The following is a 21,937-nucleotide window of genomic DNA, read 5'->3' on the forward strand; positions in this document are numbered from 1 at the left end:
TTGCCATGCTGTGTCTCTCTCTCTTTATAACAAAATCCACATTACATTCTCAAAATGGTAGTTTGCAGCTTTAATCCTAAAGAGCTTTGTAGTACTATTGACCAGCAGTGCCTGTGTTTAAATGGTGCTATATTCAACAAGCACTTTCAATTCCATTATACCATCTGTAAGTTACATGGAGCGTAGCCCTGAGAATCGGTCATTATAACAGCAAATTGTTTTTTGCCTGAACACTGGCTATCAGTGCTACTATTATATTAAGATTTCTTTATCCAATCTGCCGTCAAGGTATTTGCTTACATTCTGTAATTGTTGAACTTTTTTTAAAAATTGAAGTATTTACAAAGTTCCTGTAAAAAGCCATTTAAAATTTATTATTTTAAAGGAGCAAAGATAATATTTACATATGATTAGCATCCTCTCAAACAAATTAAGCTGTCAATTTGTTCGCTGTTATTTTAATTGGTACGTGCGGCATTTAGAAGGAAGATCTTTTACTTTTACCTATTCAAATGCTTGCACTTGTATTTCAGAATGAGTTGGAATCGAATATTTTCAGTGTCACTCTTTGTGGAGCATGTGATGCTGGGAGTTGAAGAAATTGACCAGAGACTACAGGGGTTGGTTGCAACATGTGCTGAATCTCTTGGAAAGGTATTGCATTGTGTTTTATCTATCAGTGATTACGGGAATAATTTCTTATTTATTGGTGTCACAGGCAGGCTTACATTAACACCACAATGAGGTTACTGTGAAAATCCCCCACTGGCCACAGTCCGCCACCTGTTCGGTTACACTGAGGAAGAATTTAGCATGGCCAGTGCACCTAACCAGCACGTCTTTTGGACTGTGGGAGGAAACTGGAGCACCCGGAGAAAACCCATGCAGACATGAGGAGAACATGCAGATTCCATACAGACAATGACCCTTCTTATGTTTGTGGAAGTTTATGGGTCTATCATTTCCTGTGCAGTTAAATTCAAAGCTGCACATACTTTATATGAGGAAGCTAGTGACCTAAAATAAATGGTTATTACAATAAATCATCAATGCAAAGGATCAGCCCAGTGACGAGCTCAATCTTGATGCGTCTCCGAACATTAACCTAATGCTGCTTTTGTATTAAATGTGTAAATGTCCGATCTTTGGGTAAAATTTTACTGGAAATGGTTTGTCCATTGGGAATGAAGTACACACCAATTAATTGATTATTTAACAAATAGCTCACCTTTATGTATAACCTGTGCTTGAAGCCTCTTTTGTTCTCTTTTTCACAGTGTTTACACAGCAACTCGGATGTAAGAACTCGAGATCCCTTCAGGGCTGTGATTACAGTTGTAAGAGAATGTAAAGATAATGCAGGACAGGTGTTCTCGAGGTAAGGGATTTTCTGCCATTATACTGAGGTATGTACATCAGAGCTGCAAGTGGCTATAGATTGGTGGCTTTCCTGCATCTACTATTGGTCTTGGGTCCCTTAACCATTTTTTGATAAGATTCCGTCCTGGGTCTCCTTAGCAGCGATCTCGGACAGTTAGGTTAGCAGATTCATTTTTATGTGGCCTAGAACTGGTTAAACGAAAACTGGATAGAACTATGACACTTGTGCGTCATTTTAAAGTATTCTTTTGAGGTATCCTTACCAATGCAGCGTTCCCAATCTGACCTGATTTATGCTTCTACCAATCTTTGACTGATGAATTTACTTCGTCGATGGTAGCCATGATGTGGAGAAGCCGGCGTTGGACTAGGGTAAGCACAGTAAGAAGTCTCACAACACCAGGTTAAAGTCCAACAGGTTTATTTGGCAGCACAAGCTTTCGGAGTCTCAAGCTCCTTCATCAGGTGAGTGGGTTCATCACCTGGTGAAGGAGCTTGAGACTCCGAAAGCTAGTGCTGCCAAATAAACCTATTGGACTTTAACCTGGTGTTGTGAGGCTTCTTACTGTCTTTACTTCAGACAGCACCCAGACTGTTAGAAACCAAAATATCTGCACTCATTCAAATAGTAACCAACAGAGCTTTAGTGTGGACTTTCCTCAGTTCTTCTCATAAATGCGGCCCCATCTGCCATCTCTGCAGAGTTGTTGATTTTATTTTAGCATTATCTTTCTTTCATTACAGATATGGACTCAGGCCATGTCCGATTTGCTTAGGAGAGCTTGACAATCCTGTTTTACTTCCATGCCACCACATTTACTGTCAAAACTGTTTAAAGCAGTGGTTTGCTCCAGGGCAGATGCTTTGCCCGCTCTGCTTAACTGCTGTAGACGATGGTTATAAAATGGAGGTGTCAGAAGAAATAAGGTATGCTCGAGAGGTTTTAAGGAAAACATATGATTACGTTATTTTTGTTGTTTGGGACAATTGAAAATAGAGGGCAGTTCTCAAGAGCCTTGTATTTATTTTATTTCATGGGATGTGAGCATTGCAAGTAAGGCAGGCATTTGTTTCACACTAATTACCCCTGAGGAGATTAACATTTTGTATTGACATTTTGATTTATGTGGATCAGAAGTTTCATGATATTCTGATTGCCATTACAATTTTGTGGTTGCTAGTTTGGAGTGACAAACGAGAATCAAATGCTATTGCAACACATGATTTGGGCCATTTAACCAAACAGTGGCTTTTTCTTAAGGATCTTTTTACTGCTGCATTACAGTTGCTTTATGAATCCTTGCATACTCTTGGTTTCAATAATGTAAATGAGGCTTAACATTCTAACTTAAAAGTGCAAGTGATATTTCACGTCAATAAGATACTGACAAAGGAACAAAAATGTTTTTTTAAATGACTTGTAATTAAAATTAAGAATTGGGTGTTTAATACGTCAAGTGTATTTTATTTCTCCACCAAAGTAGCCTAATATTTTGTTACTTAGAAAAGAAATGGTTTGTCACAGCCCTGAGCTGTATCATTCACACCAACAACTTGATTATTCCCCAATAGTTTACATTAATTTGAATATCAGTAGTGCAAAGTTGTGTCCTCTTATTATACCAAGTAAGGCAGCATTATGTTCACCTCTTCACCTTCATTTGCTACATATTATATTACGATTTGCGTGCAGTATGAAAGAAAATAGCACTTTCTGGGCTCTTTGTAATGGCTGCAGGGGAGGTGATCAAATGGGGCCATTCAATAAGGCTGCTTACGTTTTCAGCCGTGTATTTATGTTCTCATCACTTTTCATTAATGTGTGCTCCCTTCTATTTCAGAAAAGCTGTTGGAAAAAATACCACCTTTTGTAAGAGGTGTGACGCATTTTTCATAGCTCTGGTTTCCATGGTCTGTTTCAAAGATAATTCGCCACCAACAAAAGAAGTGGTTGCTGATCTTCTGTCGCAACTGGTTATTGAAAAGCAACTGTGTCGCAAAATCTCCAACATGGGTAAGAATACTTTTTGGGAAAAGTATTTGGGGGAAAATGCCATGACACACAAATAATTTCCATACGTTTTTCAATGGGTAGGAGGTACAGCATTTCCAATGTCCACCACCCCTCTGCAGATGATATTGCCTTATTCCTGGAATTAGGTTCTTTTCAGCAGCTCAGTTGGTAGCACTCTTGCCTCTAAGGCATAAGATTCTGGATTCAAGACACAACCCAGGACTTGAGCTGATGCTCCTGTGCAGAACTGAGAGATTACTGCAGAATTGAAGAAGCTTGTCTTTTGGATGAAACATTAAGCCGCCTGTCCTCTGAGATGGACATATAAGATCCCATGGCATCATTTCAAAGTGGTCTGGGGAGTTATTCCTGACATTCTTGCTAATATTTATTGTTCAATCAATATCACTAAAAAAATTGTCATGTTGCTGTTTGCTTGTGTGAATTGGCTGCTGCGTTTCCAACATTACAACAACAACACTTCAAAAGCATTTCATTGGTGTAAATTGCTTTGAGGTGTCCGAGGCTTGTGAAAAACACTAAGTGCAAGTATTTTTTTAACCTCATACACTAACCCTATGATTGTTAATTGGTTTTCTTTTTTGGTAGCATTAGTGGTATGTTACTGGCTAGTAATCCAGAGGCCCGGACAAATGTTCCAGAGATCTGAGGAAAAGTGTGACTGTACTAGGGAGGGTACAGAGATTTATGAGAGTGTTGCCAGGCCTAGAGAATTTCAGTTATGAGGAAAAATTTGGATAGGCTAATGTTCTGTTCTCTGGAATCAGGAAGGCTGTGGGGAGGTTTAATTGAGGTGTTGAACATTATGATGAGCTGGGTAGAGTGGATAAAATGGACCTAGTTCCTTTAGCAGAAATGTCAATAACCAGGTGCATTGATTGAAATTGATTTTAATTCTTGAAGGATTAAAAGCAAGTTGAAGCAAAATGTTTTAATCTAGAACAAGGTAGGGGCCTGGAAGGATGGTAGAGGCAGGAATGCATTTAAGAAGTATAGCTCGCAAACTTGAAGTGCCATGACCCACAAATCCACCAATCAAAAGCTGGTAAGTGTGTTTGGGCCAGACAGGTGTTTTTCAACCAGCATAGATGCAATTGTCTATATGGACTTCTATACTGTAAATGTCTATTATTCTATTGGTTTTACTGTTAACTGAATCGCAACAATAAGTGCTAGCAGACTGTATCACAGGCAGACTTGATCCTGGTATACTGTATATTCACACAACTTGCAGCATTGTCTCTGAATTGTGCTCCGGGTGTGAGAAGAGCTCAGTTTTCTTGTCCTTACCTCTAGCACAAAGATCTTGAGATCACTTGTGCCCCATCCCCTAATGTTAACAGGCTGAGACTTTGAACCAGACTTCAAGTCTTCCTGATCTGTATGGTTCATACTTATTGAGGCATATGGGGAAATGCTACCCCTTTCATTTTATCACCGTTCTCACTGTTAATTCATGATAACGAGGTGTGATGAAGAATATTTATTGAGCTAAATGATGCCGTGTGAAATATGTTTGGACAACCTGAGTAGCATTTCTAGTGGCCTTAAATTTTCACGGGACCATAGAATAAAGCTGCCTTAGTTTGGTAGTAAACTTGTACGACCAATCAGAGAATCCAAAAGATTGTTGGGTTGTGACGTGGGATGTTGCAGTAGTAACAGACGAATGAATATATGAAGTTTGGCAGTATGCATTGTTCGTGTAGAGGGAGCTTTCCTTTAGATCAGGGGTTCTCAAACTGGGGCCCGCGGGCCCCTGGGGATCCACGAGGGTTTTGGGCATTGGGAAAGGAGTGGGGGGAAAATGCCAAGTGGATGATCCACTGGAGATCCCCAGCATCACATAGTCTTCAGCCAATTCAGTTCATTCCATGTGATTTCAAGAAACGCCTGAAAATGAAGGCGTCGCATTCTGCAAAGGTTATAGACCCTGTTAATATTTCAGCAATAGTACTGAAGACTTGTACTGCTGGGGGTACCATTGATCAGAACCTGAACTGGACCAGCATTTAAATACTGTGGCTACAAGAGCAGGTCAGAGGCTAGAAATCCTCATCTCCTGACTTTGCATAGTTTGTCCACTATCTACAAGGCGCAAGTTCGGAGTGTAATGGAATACCCTCCACTTGTCTGGATGAATACAGCTCCAACAACATTCAAGAAACTTGACACCATCCAGGACAAAGCAGCTCGCTTGATTGGCACCCCATTCACAAACATTCACTCCCTCCACCACTGACAAACAGTGACAGCCATGTATACCATTTACAAGACACACTGTAGGAACTCAGCAAGGCTCCTTCAACAGCACCTTTCAAACCCATGACCACTACCATCTAGAAGGACAAGGGCAGCAGACAGATGGGAAAACCACCAATTAGACATTTCCCTAAAGCCACGCTCAATTCTGATTTGAAAATATGTTGCTGTTCCTTCACTGTCGTTGGGTCAAAATCCTGGAACTCCCTCCCTAACAGCGCTGTGGGTGTACCTACGCCACTTGGACTACAGCAGTTCAAGAAGGCAGCTCACCACCACCACCTTAAGGGCAATTAGGAATGGACAATAAATGCTGTCCTAAATAGTGACACCCGCATCCCATAAATAAATAAAAGAAATACCAGCAATGACACCTTTCACTTGAATTGCACAGAATGCGCAATAAAGATGGTGGGCCAATGGATAAACAGGTAAAAGGGGGGGGTCGAGTTGGTTCGGAGTTGGGAAAACCCCTGGGCAACAACTGGGATAAAGTGCAGTCTGTTTCAAAATAGAAACATAGAAAAACTACAGCACAATACGGCCCTTCAGCCCACAAAGTTGTGCCGAACATGTCCCTACCTTAGCGATTACTAGGTTTACCTATAACCCTCTAACTAAGTTCCATGTACTTATCTAAAAGTCTCTTAAAAGGCCCTATTGAATCAGCCTCCACCACCGTTGCTAGCAGCCCATTCCACGCACCCAGCACCCTCTGATTGAAAATCTTACCCTTGACATCTCCTCTGTACCTACTCCCTCGCAATGATTCTGCTATGTGCACAAAATGAAAGTGTTGGGAAATCAAACTTTTTTTTTCAAGTGCTACTTCCTTTTAATGAGTATTTTGTAACATATTTGACATTGGGTGCTCATTTACATGGAGGTGGTATCACATGATAAAGTCTGGCGATGCTGTCTGGCATCTTGCTGTTCGGAGTCGTCATTTAAGAGGTGCTATCACAACGGCTGTAGAACCTTTTTCATTGTTGCTTAGTTCCTTTGTGCCACAGTGAGTTTGGCTTGGTGTTTTATCTGGTCTGTTTGAAGCTGTTGTCCTGCTGCTTTCAACTCGAAGCAGGGGTCAGCTTGCTGGGAAGCAATTGCACTAAATGTACCATCTTTACCATCAGCATTCTAAAACATACAACTCTTGTATCCGTCTCAAACATTCCACTGGTAACTTCCTTTTTCTTTTTGCATCAGAGATTTATTTTTGTCTTTCTTTTAGATCGTCAGTATCGTACCAGAACCCTCTCACCGTTTGATGACTCAGTTGACCGAAATCCTGTTGTCCGTTCCATTGTACTTAAATTGCTGCTAAAGTACAGGTACAAATTATTGATTGGATAAGGAGCTTGTAGAATTTTTGATTATTTATTTTCTGTTATAAACCTGGAAACAGTTCTGGGCGAAGAGTACCATTGTACGTTATTCAGCATTACTCTCGCTGAAGACCCTGGTCCCAAATAGAATTTGTATGAAAACTGTGGGCCGTGAATAGGGGCTTTAGAAATTAGTTGCAACCACATGCTTTCATGAACAGTTTTAAATGGGAATGGTATTAGTGGATGGACTAAGCATGTTGGAATACAATTTTAATGTCATGACTTGGTTGATACAATTACAAACTCTTAATTCGGGGCGGCACGGTGGCACAGTGGTTGGCACTACTGCCTCACAGCTCCAGGGACTTGGGTTTGATTCCCTGCTTGGGTCACTGTCTGTGTGGAGTTTGCACATTCTCCCCGTGTCTGCGTGGGTTTCCTCCCGGGTGCTCTGGTTTCCTCCCACAGTCCAAAGATGTGCGGGTTAGATTGATTGGCCATGTTAAATTGCCCCTTAGTGTCACGGGATGCGTAGGTTAGAGGGATTAGCGGGGTAAATATATGGGGTTATGGGATAGGGCCTGGGTGGGATTGTTGTCAGTGCAAACTCAATGGGCTGAATGGCCTCCTTCTCATGGTAGTCAGACATCTGTTTAGTGAATATAGAGATTCAGCTATGAGTGTTTCTATTTCTTAGTAAAGTCTCCCTCTTATCACTGGAAGCAACAGCACATGATTGTTAATTTATCAAAGGAGAGTAGAAGGGCCGGAGAGCTTTTTTTCAGTTTTTTTTCCATCTCCCAATTGTTAATTAGCAGTTTCATTTCTGTCATGTTTTCATGGCCACATGATTTGCTTACTTCCTCATACATATTTCCTAAAAGTTCATAATTCCAAGGATTATCCAAGATGACTTTAATGTGATTTCTTTTTTGTTTGTAAAATCATCAGCTGAACTTGAATGTATTTACTTAAGTTGCAACACACTGGATAGCTGATTGTCATTTTTATTTAGTCAGATTTGGAGAATTTTCCATATGAGCTGTATCCAATCTAATGTGTAGGCATGCTATTGTTTAGTGTGTTATTTGCCAAAATGTGATCACTTCTGTGTAAGTAGCTAAAGTGAGCAATGATCCCTTAGGGGCTGAGACTGGAAAATTATAATGATAAACAAGGAAATAGCAGAGATTTTGAACAAGTGTTTTGTGTAAAGCATATTAGAAAATCAAGAGGCAAAAGGAGGCAGGAGAAAAAGTATTGGAAATCTCATGGACTTGAAGACTGGCAAGTCCCCTGGACTTGATGGCCTGATCGTAAGGTCCTAACAGAGGTGGTTGCAGAAATAATTGATGCATTGTTGTCATCTTAAAAATTCACTAGATTCTGAAAGGTTCTTAGCAGATTGGAGAACTGCAAATGTAGCATCTGTGTCCAAAAAGAAAGGGAGACAGACAGCAAGAAACGATAGGCGTGTTAGTATAATGTTTGTCATTGGGAAAATTATTAAGGAAGAGGGCCTTTTGGAAATCATTGTATAATCAGTCGGAGTCTGTATGGTTTTGAGAAAGGGAAACAATTGGAATAGTGTAGGTTAGATGGGCTTTTGATTGGTTTCACAGGTCGGCGCAACATCGAGGGCCAAAGGGCCTGTACTGCGCTGTAATGTTCTATGTTTGACAAATTTATTGGAGTTCTTTAGCGATGTAACAAGCAGGGTGGATAAAGGGGAAAGGTATATATAATGTATTTGCATTTCCAAAAGGCATTTGATAAGGCACCACATAAAAGGTTACTACTCAAGATAAAAGATCTTGGTGTTGGGAGTGATATATATTGAGTGATTAATCTTATATTTTTTTAATATATATCAATTTGGAAAACTAGCTCAAGGAGTGTCACAGAGTTAGTGCTGGGGCCTCACTATTTATGGTCTGTGTCAGTGACCTGGTTGAAGGGACCAGCTGCATTCTAACCACATTTGCTGACTATGCAAATATAGGTAAGAAAGCAAGTTGTGAAGAGGATACAAAGAGTCTGCAAAGGGGTATAATAGATCGGTTAAGTGAGTGGGCAATAAAATAGCAGCTAGAGTATATTGTAGAGAAATGTGAGGTTGTCAATTTTGGCAGGACGGATAGAAAAGCAGAATATTATTTAAATGGATAGAAAATGCAGAATGCTGTGGTACAGAGGGATCTGGGTATCCTTTTTGTACACAAATCGCAAAAGGTTAGCATGCAGGTACAATAAGTAATTTGAAAGGCAAATGGAATATTGGCCTTTATTGCAAGAGGGGTGGAGTATCAAAGTAGGAATTCCTGTAAGCTGTACAGCACCTGGTGAAACTGTGCCTGGAGTAATGTCTACAGTTTTGCTTTCCTTACTTGCATTGGAAGCAGCTCAGAGAAGGTTCACCACACTGGTTCCTGGGAAGGTGGAGCAGTTTTGGGGCTACACTCATTGAAGTTTAGAACAATGAGACATGAGCTCACTGAAACATAAGATTCTGAGGGGGCTTAGCAAGGTAAATGCCGAGAGGATGTTTCCCTTCTTGGAGGAATCCAGAAATGGGAACATTTTTAAATTTTATCCGAAAATTTAAACCCCACCATTAGGGTAATGATTTAAATTCTCTCTGTATTTTAATTCTCTATTCTACCATTTTAGTGCTAAATTAACTGAAATAAATTATTTCCTTCCAGTTTTGATGACATTAAGGATTATTTGCGAGAGTATCTTTCTGCGGTTCAGGAAACAAACATTCTTGATCAGGGAGATCAGACGGAACTCTATGCACTGTTTTTGAACTGTTTGGAGGTATGTTTGTTTAAACTCATTGGTATTAAGTTAAAGCTGTAAGCACCTTATCTCATAAGTCAGATCATTCATTGCCTAAATATTCTGCACACCTTCCAAAATGAGTTCGTAGTTCTTTAATTGTCACAATTATAATTGGTATAATATCGTAAAATCCCTACAGTGCAGAAGAGGCCATTCGGCCCATTGAATCTGTACCAACTCTCTGACAGAGCATCATACACAGGCCCACCCCTCGCTGTATCCCCGTAACATGCCACATTTTCCATGGCTAGTTACACATCTTGGGACGACTCTAAGGGGCAATTTACCATGACCAATCCATCTAACCTGCACACCTTCGTGGACTGTGGGAGGAGGAAACTGGAGCACCTGGAGAAAACCCACGTGGACACGGGGAGAATGTGCAAACCCCACACAGTCACCTGGAATTCAACCCAAATCCCTGGAGCTGTGAGGCAGCAGTGCTAACCACTATGTCACTATGCCATCCTATATTGCTATGTCTTAAGGTTGGCCTATGGAATGCATAGATTATTTGTTGTTAAACTAGCTCAGCAGTAGTTATTGCATTTGAACCAGAAAGGCCAGATAGATCTGAATTCAAACCATAATCCAAATAAGTACATTGTGTAGGGAGACATTTCCGTACAGTACCAAGATGGTGTCGCACTGGTGGAAGTGCCGTCTTTTGGTAGAGACATTGAACCATAGGCCATGCTTCCTCTTGGGTGGACATAAAAGGCCTACGGCACTATATTGAACAATCAGATGGTTCCTAGCCAATATTTATCTCTCAGTCTATATCCGTAGAGCAAAGTATTTGGTTGTTATTACATCGCCATTCATGAGACCTTCCTGTATACAAATTGTCTGCCATGTTTCCTCCATTACAAATACAACAGAAGTATTGCATTGCCTGTGAAAAGGTTTGGAGTGCTCTGAGGTCATGAAAGGTTCAATAACTGCAAGCTTTTCTTTCTTTCCTTGTTTTTTTTCAGAAAAATAAAATAATTGAAGCATAAATTCACTTGTAGGGAACACAGTTTATGAGCCCATGTTAATATTATTTGTCAAAAACATCAGCATTTCAAATGCGTTATTAACTAGACTTTTTCCTTCCTATTTTCAGGATTCAATATACGAAAAATCCCAGGTTTGCACTGTGCAAGAAAAAATTGCTTACATGGCTCAAGAGAGCGATTTCCTTCAGAAGTGTATGAAACAAAAGGGTAATCACCCTAAAATAGAAACCTTGCAGCTAATTGCTAGAATCCGACTTTGTTTTGACCTGGCCTCTCAACTACTGTGTGAACCAAGCAACACATATGGTAATGCTGGTTTTTGATTTAAATAATGTTTGTATTGTATCCTATCTGTTATCCCTCCGCCTCCATCCAACTGGACTAGTCATCAAAATAATCAAATGAGTCTAATTTGCGCTTGCTAAATCATTGGTCATTCAGTGAAGAGCTACGGCCCTGATTTTACCGGCACGTCCACCCGAGGCTTGTAAATCGTGCCCGAGGCCAACGGAGAATGCCATTCTGCGAGTCTCGCCCGCCCCAATTTCTGGGCCGGTGTGCCAGTAAAATCAGGGCCTACGTGTCATGGTAGTGAGATGTACAGACCAGACATGTTTTCACCTTTTGTAAGATTTATCTATTATCAGTTGACATGAGCAACAATAGAAAATATTTTATTGTTCACTTAAGTGCTGGGTAAACTCGGTCAGTCTGGCAGCTTCTGTGGAGAGAGAAACGTGAGTCCGTATGACTCTTCAGGACTGAAAAAGACTCCTGCTGGACTCAAAATGTTAACTCAAGTTTCTCTACAGTTGCTGCCAGATCTGCTGAGCTTTTCCAGCATTATTTTTATTTCAGATCACCAATATCTGAAATATTTTGCTTTCATTATAGTTGACTGCATTGGCTAGAAAAATAATGCACCAGTCATGATAACTGCTCCTCACTGTCTCCATGGTGAATAACCTGCCAGTGTCAAGAACGACTTGGTTGCATACTGGACTGTTGCTTCTTATTCAGTGTATGACATAAAAGTGAAAGTGATTTACAAGTGTAAATACTTTGGCCCATGTTGAAAATCAATGTTTGTTTTTTTTCATAATTCCAGCTACAAATTTCGAATATGTTCGTGAAAAAGAAACTTTTCTGCAGGCGATAAAGAATGTTCTCCAAAATCGCCGAAATGATTGGTTCCGGGTTTACCTTGTGCGAAAACTATGCAGTCTCAGTGGAATGGAGTTTGTTCAGCAGCTTTCAAAGCTTGATCAGTATGTATGGCTGTTTCCAGAGGAAATCATTCAACAGGTACAAACCAATAATCTGTTTATTTCTGGAATCATTTGTGCTTTACCCAAGATCGCTTCATAGAAATCATAGAAACCCTACAGTGCAGAAGGAGGCCATTCGGCCCATCGAGTCTGCACCGACCACAATCCCACCCAGGCCCTACCCCCACATATTTACCCGCTAATCCCTCTAACTACGCATCTCGGGGACAATTTTTAACCTGGCCAATCAACCTAACCCGCACATCTTTGGACTGTGGGAGGAAACCGGAGCACCCGGAGGAAACCCACGCAGACACGAGGAGAATGTGCAAACTCCACACAGACAGTGACCCGAGCCGGGAATCGAACCCGGGACCCTGGAGCTGTGAAGCAGCAGTGCTAACCACTGTGCCACCGTGCCGCTTATAAATGTTATCTTTGTTTCTCTGTAAATGATGAACTTTTCTACAGTTACCTGCAGGTTACCTGAAAGGTTAGTGGTAAATAGTAATAACAAACTATTGAAAGTATAAATATAGTTATCACTGACTTATATTCCATCAACAGCCAGATAGAACACCAAAATTATAAACTGTTTTCACGTTGAACCAGAGTGAAGATAACGTTGAATAAATTCACGCAAAATCTGGCAAATGTTTAAAAATGAGTATTTGAATTACCCATTGTTTCCTGAATGGAGAATTCTGCAGTGTGCTCTGTTGGTTAAACTCTTCTCCTCACCCATCAACTCAAACATGTTTCACCTTGCGGTCTCCCTATAAAGTGGAGCATTCTCCCGATGTTGGCAAAATGCCTACAGAGACAGGAACTAGCCCTTAATTGACCACTTTAGTGTCTCAATTTGCCAACCTTTCATTCACACTACTGGCAAAATGGCATGGAAATGGGAAGATGTGGGGCACCCCTCCCAATATTCCCCTCCTCATACCTCCCCCACCCTTTTGCCAGCCCTTCACAAATGGGCCAAGAAAATTCAACTTGCCCTCTTGGTTAACACACAGTGATGCAAAGGCCACTGGAGATGTCGGGTTACTGTTGCTGTGTTTACAATGGTCTCACTTTTCCCCTTTGGTTAAAAGGTATTACTTATTCCATGACTTCACTCTTGGTTTAACCAATTCAGTTCAGCTTTCCGGTCTTATAAGAAAATCTGTTTTTACTTGTACAGGAACGGTAAACCTACGGATAATATATCCGTTAGAACATCAAGATACACAGGGCTAATTTGGATTAGAACGGTTGTCATTTCGGACTTAATCTTGGTAGTTTGACCTGCCTTGGAGCAACCACAAGATATTGCCTGTTTCAACAAATTCTGAAAAATGTGACACTAATTAAAAAAACAAATAGATGTACATTAACACTGCAATGAAGTTACTGTGAATATCTCCTAGTCCCCATACTTGGCGCCTGTTCAGGTACACTGAGGGAAAAATGTCTCTCCTAACTACAAAATAGAGGACTGCACTTCTTCAGTGAAACCTTTCCTGCTTGTATTCCTTCTTCATGGACTGTGAAACTCTTTCAGACATTTTGAGGGTATAAAAATTCAATACAGATGTAAATTTGTCTTTTCTAAAGAATAAAATTACAATGGAATATTTGAAATAGTGGGCACTGCTGACTTAGAGTGAGGAAATAAATCTCCTCTGCTACTGCTGGAAAGTGCTTGTCCATGAATGCCTGGGAAGGACAGAATTATGCTTGCTTATTGTATTGCTCATAATCAAATAGGCTGCCAGCATCAATGCTCGCACATAGCAAATGGTCACCTGAACGAGCTTCTCAGAAATATATCCAGCAAATTTCAGTATCTATGAGAGAAGGTGATTGTGTTAGTCAAAAACATCAGAAGTAATAATTGTAATTTATTGTATCATTGACAAAAATTGAATTTGCTCTGTTCTGTTCTTATTTTCAGAGAGATTATCCTGGACAAATTGATCGTTACCTTGTGTATGGTGAAAACTATAAACTTATTCGTGATGCAATAAGCAGGGCTATTCTTGATTGCAAATCTAAGAGTATAGTTGAAGCTCACAAGGTACGAGTTAGAACATCTGAAATGACGATAACACAGTAAAGCAATGGGGCAATTTTTGCCTTTAACTGAACTAACAAACTAATTGCATGCAAAACGGTTTAACATTACAAAAAGCTACTTGTCAGTAAGTTATTTGATAAAATTTGGCATTTAATTGGTTGTTTTTAACTTCTGACTCATTCCGCTCAACCTATAGTGTGGATTAATAACTTGTGGATGCTGAAGTTTCTCTGCCTAAGATATTAGTGGAAGCCTTAACCAATTAAGATGTAAATGGGTTACTGGCTCCAGTAAAATAATGAGAAGACTTCAAAATCACTGTCCCACAATGTAATTTCATGGGCACCAAGGAACCAGAAACTTGAACCAGATGCCCAACAATGGATAAATAGCTATATTGCCTTGGGGGTGTCTTGGGAGAGAAGAAAGCTAAAGGAGTAAACCCTGACAGAAAATCCATAGTAGAGTCACATAGGCAGCTTTCCAGAAACTCCTGCAACAGAGCTGGTTCCAAATGGTACTGGTTTTCTCCTTTCCTTTGGACAATGCTAGCAGTGCTGAGAGGGGCAGTCCTAATGCTTGAATGTAAAAACTGGCCTAAAATAGTTGCAAATAAAGCACCAGGTAGTTACAGGTGAGCTGTTGTCTTCTGTTGTGACAATTCACACTCAGTCACTGCCACTGCTGCTTCTCTTACTCTTCCCTTATTATGCAGCAGAGTTATGCCAATTTGGGAAGGCCATTCCAAATGTTTAGAACAAAGAAAGTTACAGCACAGGAACCACCTGTGCAGTTCAGCCCTCCAAGCCTGCACTGACCATGCTGCCTGACTGAACTAAAACCCCCTACCCTTCTGGGGACCGTATCCCTCTATTCCCATCCTATTCATGTATTTGTCAACACGCCCCTTAAAAGTCACTATCATATCTGCTTCCGCTACCTCCCCCAGCAGCGAATTCCAGGCACCCACCACCCTCTGTGTAAAAAAAAAAACTTGTTCAGTCTACAGTTACACTGATCATTAGGTGACTTAGAGCCATGGAGTGTCTATATCTTTGGTCCATAAGATGCACCAGCATGTACATAAAACAAAATACTGTGGCTGCTAGAAGTCTGAAATGAAAACAGAAAATGCTGGAAAAACATGGCAGAACCTGTGGGAAGAGAGAGAGTCAAGTCCAACATGACTCCCCTTCAGAACTCCAGCATGTTACTAGCATAAATACGGAAACTAACATGTACTGGTCTTTTCTATTGGCGCGGGGGGGGGGGGGGTGGTTGTTAAGTCACTTTGATGAGCAGACGAGATCTTTGAGAGACTTAGTGCGGGAATTTCCGGCTGTGCTCGCCCCAAAACTGGAACATCCCACCTGAGGTCAACGGGACCTTTGCATGGTCCATATCCCACCCACTATGATTCCCTTGGAGGGTGGGACGGGAAAATTCCTCGCTTGGAGCGGTGGAACAAATCAAAGAAATTAGTGCATTATGAAGAGGATGGATAGGGTGAACGGTGGGAAGCTTTTTCCCAGATCAGAAGTGACGTTCACGAGGGATCACGGGCTCAAGGTGAGAGGGGCGAAGTATAACTCAGATATTAGAGGGATGTTTTTTACACAGAGGGTGGTGGGGGCCTGGAATGCGCTGCCAAGTAGGGTGGTGGAGGCAGGCACGCTGACATCGTTTAAGACTTACCTGGATAGTCACATGAGCAGCCTGGGAATGGAGGGATACAAACGATTGGTCTAGTTGGACCAAGGAGTGGCACAGGCTTGGAGGGCCGAAGGGCCGGTTTCCTGTGCTGTACTGTTCTTTGTTCTTTGGTGTTTCAGCATAAAACTAGTTTAACTCACTAACATGGAAACATAGAAGATAGAGCAGGAGGCCATTTGGCCCTTCGAGCCTGCTCCGCCATTCATCACGATCATGGCTGATCGTCCAACTCAATAGCCTAATCCTGCTTTCTCCCATAACATTACTTGCAGATTTCCCTAAAAGAATTGGCACAACATGCTCTTTCCCCATAGGTATACCAGGAAATTATATGGCTTTGCCAGCTGTCTTCGTATTATGAACACAACCTTTTCTAATTAGGCTCACTATGATGCATTTATTAGCTCTTGCGTACGGTTCTGCTTTAAGATAATCTTGACGAGTTATTTTTCTTTTAGAATTGCAAGTGCCCTTCCAATGAACAAGAAGTACACATGACTCTTGCAATATTCCGGGAGATCACCATTTTGAACGCGTCAAGTGACCCACGTGTCCACCCAAAACAACCAGTAAGTCTGGCTATTAAGTATGAAGTGTTTTGTTCTTTAAAATGGTTTCATGTTCCGTAAAGCATCTGGGATGGGTTGCTTTCAATTCTTCTGGTGAGTATTTTTGCTTAAAGGGTATTAGGGAATGGTACACCTCGATCTTTGTACTTTTTGTCAGTATCAAACAGTCCCAGGTCAAGCATGTTTCTGTGAGATAGAGAAATGTCACTGTGGACTTTAAGCTTTAGGACATTGCTTCGTTCACTACAACTTTATCCCATTCCATTTTCCAGTTTGCTGAATTAATTTCATTGTTTATATTTTTCAGCAATGTGATACTATCAAAAATTACATAGAGAACACAATGAAGCCTGCTTCTGACGGATTTAAGAAATTTGCCATTATATTAGTCAACAATGGCATCCCTGAACTTCAGATTAATCCTGAGCGAAGCAGCCTGGAGCGGACAATAATAGAAATAATCATTCATGCAGCAGCTGTCTTTCTCTCTGGGGACAGTAACATCCTGATACCACTGCAAAATCTTGCACTCCAACCTGCTAACATGCTGGTATGGTTTCTTGTCATGTCTTGTTTTACTTACCATTTCCAGAAGACAAAAGTCTGTCTAGATTGAACGTAATTGTTAATGCATTATTCCCATTGCTTAACTGTGCTCAGCTACTTAGCAGATTAAAAGTGAAAATAATAATTGCAGGTTTTCACCGCCCAGACTTTCTTCAAAACGAAGAAAGCAGATTGTTTTCTTGGGGTGTTGCACCTCATATTTCTGATGCTGTGAACTCTGAATATCAAAAGCGCAGCTAGAAACAGTTATCTATGATTGGAAACGCCATGCAGCAGATTGAGCTTCACCAACCAATGTTTTCTCATCCTCCATGTTCTTCCCTTGTTGATATTGCGACCAGGGGATTTTCACAGCAACTTCATTGCAGTGTTAATATAAGTCTACTTGTGACACTAATAAATTAACTTTAAACTTTCTATTGTGATTTTCCTCCTTTAGCAGATAAGCAACATAAAGGCATTGATTTAAAGTTTATTTATTAGTGTCACAAGTAGGCTTACATTAACACTGCAATGAAGTTACTTTGAAAATCTCCTTTTGCTTACTGTGATTAAGTTTCACAGGTGCCATTGCTTCTCAGTACTCTAGAAAAGTTACCATTTTTATAATGAGCACAGGGAGCAAGTCTTGGGCTATTCATCCATGGGAGATATCATAAATCATCGGGCCTAACTGCTAAACTGAATAGCCCAGAAACTACATTTGAAATCTGATTTTATTTTTATTCGTTCATGGGACATGGGCGTCACTGGCTGGGCCAGCATTTATTGCCCATCCCTAATTGCCCCTGAAGGACAGAAAAGAGCCAATCACATTGTTGTGGATCTGGAATCACGTCAGTCAGACCAGGTCCTAAAGGACATTTCTGAACCAGATGGGCCATCTGGTCAATTTTTAATTCCATATTTTTATTGAATTCAAATGTCACCATCTGCAGTGGTGGGGTTTGAACTGGGTCCCCAGAGCATTACCAGTCCAGTGGCAATATCACTATGCCACCACCAGTTCGCATTTGCTTTCATGTATATTTAACATCTTATGGGCAAAAATGTGACTTTTAAAGCAATCGGTTTTAAATATGATTGCTTGTTGAATAAAAGCAACTGCTGCTTTGCACAGTTTAACTCTTCGTCCTTCAGCCTTTTATCTGCACAGGTTGTAAAATTGTGCTGTGGATTTATCCATCAACTGATGCACAAAACTGCAATAAGCCTTTTAGTTAATTATTATTGTCACAAGTAGGCTTACATTGCAATGAAGTTACTGTTAAAAAATCCCCTAGTCGCCACACTCCGGCGCCTATTCGGGTACACTGAGGGAGAATTTAGCACCTAACCAGCACGCCTTTAAGACTGAGGGGAAACCGGAGCACCTGAAGGAAACCCATGCAGACACGGAGAACATGTTGACTCTGCACAGACAGTGACCCAAGCCGGGGATCGAACCTGGATCCCTGGCGCAGTGAGGCAGCAGTGCTAACCACTGTGCTGCCCAACCAACCTGCCATTTTTTCTATTCCATTCTGACATTGTTTTAATTTCAAAACCTGTATTACCTGAAAATCATGGTCAATAACATTGATTGTGAACTCTGCATTTGCACAACCTTCCCCTATCTACTATTTTAGCAGTGGTTACCTTGTATTGAATGAGTTAATTGTTACAATTGAGGTTTTGAGGAGTATTATCTTCTGTGGGCTGCATTTCTCAATTTAAGGTAAATAAATAAGGAAATGTGACCTTTTCTGAATTTGTCGGACACTAAGTCCGGGTAGTTTGATTATTAGAGATCAAAGTAAGGCTCAGATTGCTTTACTAGGCAGAATGTGCAAGATATTTACCTTTCGAGACAATGGCTGCAATCTGAGTTTACCATGAATCTTCCAAAGACTCAAAGGTGTGAAGGTACCAGGTTCTAAACAATTGTGCTGTAAACAGTCCATCTTTACAACTGATTTGGCCCTGAAAATATCATTCGAGATTTGAGGAAAGTCTCCGTTACGTTTAATTACTGAAATTCTTAAACTGTATTGAGTTTTTTTTTAAATTGCATGGTATTTTAAGTTTCTACCTTCATCCCAATTTAGTGTATGCCCCAATGTTTATTTTAAATTGCAAACTTTTTTTAACGTATCTTGAGTATTGGCGCTTTTCATTTCCTGATTGGCTGCTTTGACAGCTTGAGGATGACAGCTGTTGGCAGTCCCGTTCCACTTGCTACGATAAATTGCACTTTAACAATGTTAAAGTGGGATTGTCAGAGGGATTGTTAGATCTCTGAACAAGATGTTCTTTGAGGACAGCAGAGAGTTTTTTGCTTCACCAATGACCACAACATTGAGGCCTTTCGCACAGAAAACCATCGATATTCAACCGATATTCCTGTCAGCTACTGACAGTACAATTTGTTAGGATCCTCTTGGAGACCAATAACAAGACATTCATGCTTCCAATTACTAGCTGAAACCCAAAAAGAATTGGGTTGTCAAAGATAGCTAATTATAATTTCTGCCTGGATACAGGACTATATGTTTTATGTTGCCATGGGGAAAAGGACCGAAGAAGCCATTTTTTTGAGACTGGGCTTACAAGCGTCCCTACAAATCAGTGAATCTCGAACAGACAGCAGTTCTGTGTCATCAGCGGACAGAACAGCTGCTTGGCTTTGTGAGCTACCACAGTCAATGCGAGAAGGAACCCATCTACTGGAAGAGATGCACCCTGCAGCCTTCTAAGGATTCTGAAGGATTTAGTCCCAGCAGGGGAAGGTGGTGGAAGATGCGGGAGTGGGAGCAGGAAGATTGGTTGTGGGGGGAGGGGGGGGGACACAAAAAGAATAATCGGAACAGACTTTACTTGGGGTGATGGATTTGAGAAATTCTCCAAGGATTGAGGAAAGCGCTTGGAGATGGTCACTCAAAGTTAATACTTGGCCAAACAGGGATATGGAACCCATTGGGAGCTGAGAGCAACTGTGGGCAGTTTTCTAAAGGAACCATAATTCCATGGAGAGTGCGATGGGTATTGAGTATAAAAGAGGACCATCACACCCTGTAGTTTAAAATATAAGTTACCGACAGATAAAATTGCGTTTAATCAATAGTGTTTTTAGCCATTTGTTACAGCAAATTTTTACAGGGAAATCTATAACTAGGTCTCTATGAAGAACTTACAAAGTGTATCAATTTCAGTAGCTGACGGGAATATTGGTTGGATATCGATTATTTGCATATGCTAATGACCTGGATTTTGTGGTCATCAGTGAAGCAAAAGCACTCTGCTATCTCAAAGAAAGCCTTCTTGATAGATCTAACAATCTATCTGACAAGAACCTTAACGTTCTCGACAGGCAATTGTTTGTAGCGAGTGTAATAGGGATTCCTGGCGTAGAGCTGCTGGTGTCCTCAAACTGTTAAAGCAGCCAATCAGAAAATTAAAAACACCAATAATCAAATCACTTTTAAAAAATATTACAGTGCAAATAAAAGTCGGGACATACGCTTAGGTGAAGGTATAAGTTGAATTATTTTTAAGAAATTTAGTAATTCGTCATATTGGAGACATTCCACAAATATTTTGGGACAGATTAGTTGTTTAACAGTAGCTATTACTCATCACTGTTAAAAACCCAGTTTAACTTTTAAAATAATTTAACAGTGAAATGAGAGTGGAAAAGGGGAAGTTAGTTCTCGCCAGAATTAATTGATTTCATTGATATCCAACTTTGGGGTGGTATGGTTCACAGGACAGCCTGTGACGCAGCAATGATTGAACAGACTGGGAATTTCAGGAATATTGTGCTAATTTGTGCAAAACCTCTAGTTGCAATTGGATTCAGCTAGTTAATGGTGTAAAATGCTGATTGTTCGCCATCAAAAACCCTACAAATTCGATGCCAGCTTTTCCAACAATTTCTATGTTTATCATAGAATCCTACAGTGCAGAAGGAAGCCATTCGGCCCATCCTGTCTGCACTGACCACAATCCCGCACTGACCACAATCCCACCCAGACCCTATCCCCATTACCCCATGCATTTACCCTAGCTAGTCCCCCTGACACTAAGGGGCAATTTTAGCATGGCCAATCCCCCTAACCCGCACATCTTTGGATTGTGGGAGGAAACCGGAGCACCCGGAGGAAACCCACGCAGACACGGGAAGAATGTGCAAACTCCACACAGACAGTGACCGAACCTGGGTCTCTGGCACTGTGGGGCAGCAGTGCTAGCCACCGTGCTGCCCCAACACTTATACTTCCTACACCATGGTCTCAAAAATCTGCCCATGATTTGAAAACATACAGCTAGGCTGTTAGCAGCCTTTATTCAAGAATGCACCCCAGGCAGCAGTTGGTATTTTTTTGCAGAGTATAAAAACAATTATGAAAGAACTGTGAAATGATCCTGATTATCGGTATAAATGTTGACAGTCATTCTTATGTAGGTCAGATTAAATTAATAAAACATTTTTTTTTTTGCCCACCCCATACAATTGTGTATAACTGAGAGCAAAATGAGGGGGGGGGGAAACAAAAGTCTCTATAATTGAAGCATGGATTTGTTCGATAAGTTATGAAGCTAGCTGCACACTTATGGGACTTCAGGACTGCTGCGGGGAGAAAGCCAATAAAAACATATTTTGCAGAGTACCCGCTGCTGCAATCATATGGAAAGTGGATTCTGGCAATAATATCCACACTCAGCTGCACTTTGTTGAACTCAAAACTGTACACACCATCTCGTGGCAGCCTGTAACAAGGAGTTCAAAAGCATATGCACTACTAGCAAGTTTCCCTAACTCTTAGTTTCAATGCATTCTAATCTGTTTTTGTTTTGCGATTCTCCTTCCCTTCTTACAATTTCTAACATTTTAAGGCTTCCATTCCTCTTGTTACTCCCCCTCCC

General features: G+C 40.8%; 1 protein-coding gene across 1 annotated transcript in view; it reads left to right on the forward strand.

The window, feature by feature from the left end:
• rnf213b (ring finger protein 213b) overlaps positions 1-21,937 on the forward strand; it is a 163,557-nt gene that overhangs the window by 123,740 nt on the left and 17,880 nt on the right. Inside the window, exons 42-52 of the mRNA XM_078225711.1 lie at positions 534-654; positions 1,278-1,378; positions 2,125-2,307; positions 3,222-3,394; positions 6,909-7,008; positions 9,711-9,825; positions 10,958-11,156; positions 11,959-12,155; positions 14,061-14,183; positions 16,355-16,465; positions 16,773-17,015. Of these exons, the coding sequence (XP_078081837.1) occupies positions 534-654; positions 1,278-1,378; positions 2,125-2,307; positions 3,222-3,394; positions 6,909-7,008; positions 9,711-9,825; positions 10,958-11,156; positions 11,959-12,155; positions 14,061-14,183; positions 16,355-16,465; positions 16,773-17,015 (1,666 nt within the window). The remainder of the gene's footprint in view (positions 1-533; positions 655-1,277; positions 1,379-2,124; positions 2,308-3,221; positions 3,395-6,908; positions 7,009-9,710; positions 9,826-10,957; positions 11,157-11,958; positions 12,156-14,060; positions 14,184-16,354; positions 16,466-16,772; positions 17,016-21,937) is intronic.

Source organism: Mustelus asterias, chromosome 12 (genome assembly GCF_964213995.1).
Source record: "Mustelus asterias chromosome 12, sMusAst1.hap1.1, whole genome shotgun sequence".
Classification (NCBI taxonomy): domain Eukaryota; kingdom Metazoa; phylum Chordata; class Chondrichthyes; order Carcharhiniformes; family Triakidae; genus Mustelus; species Mustelus asterias.